The following is a 6,161-nucleotide window of genomic DNA, read 5'->3' as shown; positions in this document are numbered from 1 at the left end:
GAGCAAATTACAAAATATAAAGCTCGGTAGTTCGTAAATTTGTGAAAAATTCTTGGGAACACTCTGTGACAACAATCTATACGTCTTATAATAACAAATCGTTTATACTAATCTATAACTATAATTATTTCCAAGAAACGTCTCAATTAGTGTCTCATTTCAGAAAAAATAAAATATTGTAAATTTTGTTTTTTATAAATCATCTTGGGAATGTTTTAAATGCATTAGTTTACTTGACCCACAACATATTATGAGATATATGGTAGATAATATACAGGTTAGGATAACCTACGTTTTATAAAAAATATATTAATATAATTTCATATGACATTAAATAATATGCAAATCTATCATGACATACAATACCACTCAATATTAAAATAATTTTATATGAAATGTAACAATGTTATGTTTCAATATTTATAAATAAATCAATTATGTATACAACATTAAAACATAGTTTAAAATATTTTTCATTGTATATGCAACTTGCTCATATTATATTTCAATAAGATCTATTTAAAATGCACGAAAAAAATATGACATTTCTTGTTTTAAAAATCAAGTAATGTAGGTAAATTTGAAATCGAAACTTAAAACCGGTTAGATAGTAACATCAGCAATGTAGATAAACGTATATATTATTGTCATTATGATATTATGTGAGACGATCACATTATATAATATTATTTAAATGCGATTACTATCATTAAAATTGTTTTCTTTTTTTAAAATATTTCTACTTAAGTACGTAACAACTGTATTAAAACAAATACAAATGAGGAAACATGCTTATAGATTTCCATAATACTGTTTTTTAAACATTACTTATATAAGGTTTAATTTACAGACACTTCTTCCGGTTTTTATTATTAATTGTTTCTCCAACAGCAATTCATTAATCTGTAGTAACTTAACTGTTTGAAAGTATAACCAATATATTATATCATATTATAGTAAGTTGTTCAGTTTCTGCTCAAAAACCATAATTTTAGGGAAATAATATCAAAACTAATTTTTTAATACAAATATTTATTATATATTATTACAATATAAGTATAAATAATATTTTCATTTAAGTACAAAGTTAAACAGCTTTAATACAATTTACATTATATTTTAAGCATTCATAAATAATGGAAAATAATTTTGGCACATCAATATTTTATAATTTAGTCTCCAAAAACTTAAACTAACAACACTCAAACTTAAAATGAATTTAATTTAAAAAAATAAAATATACACGTATATATGTATTTTCTATATGTTATATACATATATATTGTATACTACTAAGTCAAAGTCACAGTCTGTTTAAAAATATGTTCTTACTGTATGGCTTATAAGCACCCGCATAATTGTAGTATTATGTATAACCTAACTTATCCTACCCTTGGAAATTTTTGAATGAGTTGACAGTGGATGATTCACGTTTGCTGTTAGGTGAAATCGAATTCGAGTCGACGTAAAAACTGTCGGTATTGAGTTTGTAATTGCTATAAGAGTTGCCAGCCACTGGAGAACTGGGTATGGTATAAGAACTACTCTGGATTGAGTTGGAATCGCTATAAGAGTTCGCAGAAATTGAATTGGAGCTGGGGTAAGAAACGCTTGGAATGTTAGCGTCTCGGTAGGAGAGGCTTGGACCACCAGTAGGGTTAGCTGCTGCTGCAGGTACTCCGCGGTCGGTTCCAATAGAAGATACCGGAGCTGCTGGTGGTGCTTTTGTCGAACCGGAAAACTCACTGTTCACGGAACTGGTTAAGGAATAAGCTATGTTAGGAATTGAAAAGAAATTGGGAACATCATTTGATGCACTATTTGAACCACCGGAAACTGGAAGGGGAACCGTGTAGTAGGTGTTCAAGGGAGTCTGATCGGGTTTGGCGTTTGAACTGACCGCAAGGAAATTGTTTGTATTCCCGGGAAGCGGGCCGCCGTTCGGGGCATTGGAGACCTGGTTCAAACCGGAAGTACCCGCCACAGGAGCCGTCAACAAGCCAAAATCATTACTGGGATAATTGTTATTATTGTTATTGCTGACAGGGGGCTGATAGGAGGAAGGCAGCGTAGACGGAATGTTTACATTTTGTCGATAATCGACCGACGATGCGGGCGCGGTGTACGGTGGAGGTCTTAACTCCAAAATTAAATCAGGTGTGGATCCAGCTGCGGGTAATTGATATACAGAACTTCTGAAATCTCCGGAGGTGGTTGGATATGACTGTTCTGGTTGATTAGATGTGGCGGCTATATACGTCTGTTGTAAAGGCTCAGTTAATGTGGTCTGATAAGGTTGTTGCTGTTGTACAGAGCCAGTGGCCGGATATGACTGTTGCAACGGAGCAGATCCAGAAGAAGAATACGACTGTTGCTGTGGTACAGATCCAGAAAGAGAATACGATTGTTGCTGTGGCGTAGGTCCAGAATTAGAATACGACTGTTGCTGTATAGATCCAGAAGAAGAATATGACTGTTGTGGTTGTACAGATCCAGCGACCGGATACGACTGTTGCAACGGAGCAGATCCAGAAGAAGAATACGACTGTTTCTGTGGTACGGGTCCAGAATTAGAATATGACTGTTGCTGTGGTACAGGTCCAGAATTAGAATACGACTGTTGCTGTGGTACAGGTCCAGAAAGAGAATACGACTGTCGCTGCGGTACAGATTCGGCGGTCACATACAACTGTTGCAGCGGAGCAGATGCGGTGGCTGGATATGACTGTTGAAGTGGCACAGATATTGCAGCGGGGTACGACTGTTGCTGTTGCTGTGGTACATATGCGGGAGCTGGATATGACTGTTGCAGCGGAGCAGATGCGGTGGCTGGATATGACTGTTGCAGTGGCACAGATATTGCAGCAGGATACGACTGTTGCTGTTGCTGTAATACAGATTCGGTGGCTGGGTACGACTGTCGTTGTGGTACAGATGCGGAAGTCGGATATGACTGTTTCAGTGGAGCATAAATTGCATATGTCTGTTGTTGTGGTACAGATGATGCAGAAGCCGAATACAATTGTTGCAGTGGAGCAGGTATGGCTTTAAACAATTCCGCCGTAACGCGCTGCTCGTTAGGTCTAGTCTGTTGTAGTGAAACTGTACTTTGAGCAGTCAGTTTCGAGTTCTCGGTTGCTGGAAATCCGGTGATACGGGTGTGGTGAAGACCAACGTTGGGCACAGATGGACTATAATTTACAGAGACCGGTAGCGAGGGCGATGAACTTGAAGCGAGCGTAGATTTGAACTGAAGTTGGTTCAGCGTGGACTCGGAAAATGGATAACCAACCGAGCCGAGCCCAGAGCCGAACGCGGTAGCGGCGTACGGGTGGGACAAGTGCAGTAGCCCGGCGGATGTGCCGAAACCGGCGGTCGCGTCGTCGAACCCGAAGCCAGCTGTGGTGGACGGAAAACCGGAACCGGAACCAAAATCTGGCAACGTCGAGGACGGCCCGAAACCACCGAAGTCCGTTGTTAGACCGGAAGTCAGATCCAGGTTGGGGTCAACGGGGCTCCTTTTGTGTTGTTGGTAGACGTAAGCATTGGTCGGTGATGGTGCTGCAGCCGCTGGTCGACCAGGTGCGGCAGTCAGAGCCAAGCCCACGACGACACACATCTACAATAAAATAAAAAATACACGTGTAAGCATAAAACGTTTATACCGAAGTGATATTCGTAGATCTATGTAGGCACAACATCATAATTTCACTAAAAAGTGATAAAAAAAACTACGATCGGTGATCGTACTACGCGATATCGCCTCCAACAACGCATTAGGCGGATACCGTCTTTTAAACATGTATAAATTATTGTCCCGTATTCTTATATATAAGTGCGACGACGGAAATCGTTACATCCGCCGCTGCAGATCGAGATTGTTGTACTATATAGATACAATATTATTACCTTTAAACACTCCATGACGAAAATGCGCATAATATTTTGATGTCCGCTGACTGTTGTTGACTGATAGCCGGCTGCCGACGTGCTCTCCGTTTTATAATAATATTTTCAAACCGGTAAAGAAGATTCGCATCGATCCTCTTCTTTCCCACCACTCGCCCGCCATCACTGCAAAGCGGTCGCGTTATTATAGTTGTAAGCGTTTTTTTTTTTTTTCTAGTCGTTTGTCGTCGTACTTTCTATGTAGGTATATTATATACAACACGCTATACCCACATAAGATTTTAATAATATATAAATAATAATTCTGTAGTATTATGTACACTCGCATAATAATTATTATTGGACGTTATTCCGGTTGCGCGTATAATATTATATTTTTATGCACCCGTATTAATAATAATAATATTATATGTTTGTATTGGTATATTATACGTAAAAAATGGTTACAGACTCCGATGTTATTGTATTGGTCGGCGTGTGTCTGCGATGCCGATCGCTCACACATATATATATAATATGTAGTAGGTATATATACCTGTATGATATATATTTGTACATTGTGCATCGATGCCAACTATATACCTGTTGTACTAGTACATACCTATATAGTATTAAAGACGAGAGACCAGTTTCCGCAGACGCTTCTTCTTCACCTCTGGCAGAGTGTTGTACTCGTTGTTGGCGGAGCGTATTATAGAAGAAATCAACACATGTCACCCACGTCGATTCAACTCTCGTTCGGTAACCGTCCGAGAGGATGTTACATTATTATATTATACGCATTGTGTAACCGTCTCCTCGCTTCCGGTTTATACCGTTTGTTCGCGTTCACGGCAATATTATGCCAACGAAGGTTGATTTGCATTGCTACGTATATTATTATGCATTACGTATAGGGTTTTGAATTTTAAATATTGTGTCAATGACATTTTTTTATACGTATCCCGATAAAGATGATTAGTATTGATAAGTAAACATATTAAACTTTGATACCAACTACCAACCGATTGATATTCATCAGGGTATCAATAGCCGTGGCTTAGGAATTAGGTACATTGTCAATGATTATAATATAGTTTTAGAATTTAGAATTTATCGGTTTTTAGTTACCCATCACTACTTAATTTTATAAACATCAGGTCTATCATAATTTAAAATAATTATCAAACAATATAAAGTAACACATAGTTTCTAAATAATACATGATAATAAATAATTTCATGTGTTAAATCTTAAATTCTTGTGAGTTTGTTACTTATGAGTCAGATCTTTATGAGGTTATATTTAATTATGTTTAAATTGTTTTATATGGATATGCAACTTGTACATTGTCTATCTTTGTTTCATACAATTAACGTACTTTTAAAAATGTTCTTCCGCGCTCAGTATATTACTAGAATATACTAAAAATATTAAAACACTTTTTTTAATTTTTTACTTAATGTTATTTTTATTTTTTACATACATGAAATAAATTTTTTTAAATAAACGTCATGAGGGGGCTTCCTCAAACACAGAATACCATAACACCATTAAGCTCTATTTGTTGTTTTTTTTTAATACACCACTATAAACAGTAGGTACATAAAATAATTAATATTGAACATTTTCAACACATTTTCATCTAAAATATAAATAGAAGTCATACACTCACTCACTATTTCTCAAAAATTAAAAAACATATACATTTCTTGAAATTAAAAAATTTTAACTGTATCAGTATATTTTTTGGTTACAGTATAAACAATGAACTATTTATAAGAAACTTTGATTAACGTTTTTAACCTTTAGCTATGCAAATTAAACATTTTATATATATATTATATATACATTTAATATATTCATATATTATATTAAAATATGTTTTATCAACATAAATATAAAAAAATAACTGAATAGTTTCAAATTTTAACCTACCTAGAATAGGTATAACTATACCTAGTATAATATATACTCGTTTCAGCGATGTAGGTACTATCAGGGTGTAATAATTATTTTGGTATTACCAGTTTTATTTGTTATACCTACATATTTATCTTTGTCATTAAAATAATAAATAATTTTTATATGATATTATAATCCGTGTGACTTGACTATATGATTGTTACAAAAATAAACAATTTACCAATACACAGTAATATGATATCACTACGTATAACATAATATTTATGGTAAAATAGAAAAACAAATACGTGAATTTAATACATGTGTTATGAATGGGTAAAATAAACAAGGTACATGTAACATCGTAT

At 35.1% G+C, this 6,161-nt stretch overlaps 1 protein-coding gene across 1 annotated transcript; it reads right to left on the bottom strand.

Annotated features, from left to right (window-relative positions):
• Nucleotides 1–1,287: 1,287 nt before the first annotated feature.
• LOC111037493 (nuclear pore complex protein NUP62-like) lies at nucleotides 1,288–4,005 on the bottom strand. The gene is made up of 2 exons (XM_022320109.1): nucleotides 3,910–4,005; nucleotides 1,288–3,619 (listed from the first exon to the last, which is right to left on the bottom strand). The coding sequence occupies exons 1-2, from the start codon at nucleotides 3,937–3,939 to the stop codon at nucleotides 1,388–1,390; spliced, it is 2,262 nt and encodes a 753-aa protein (XP_022175801.1). The 5' UTR covers nucleotides 3,940–4,005; the 3' UTR covers nucleotides 1,288–1,387.
• Nucleotides 4,006–6,161: the final 2,156 nt, after the last annotated feature.

The sequence above is a fragment of the Myzus persicae genome, unplaced genomic scaffold (genome assembly GCF_001856785.1).
Source record: "Myzus persicae strain clone G006 unplaced genomic scaffold, MPER_G0061.0, whole genome shotgun sequence".
Classification (NCBI taxonomy): domain Eukaryota; kingdom Metazoa; phylum Arthropoda; class Insecta; order Hemiptera; family Aphididae; genus Myzus; species Myzus persicae.
This window is presented reverse-complemented; position numbering and strand designations above follow the sequence as displayed.

Bases quoted from the DNA above. Each gene is read 5' to 3' on its own strand.
- LOC111037493 (XM_022320109.1), bottom strand. From the start codon at position 3,939: ATGCGCATTTTCGTCATGGAGTGTTTAAAG. The intron at 3,620-3,909 runs GTAATAATATTG...ATTTTATTGTAG, and splicing joins TCGTCATGGAGTGTTTAAAG to ATGTGTGTCGTCGTGGGCTT.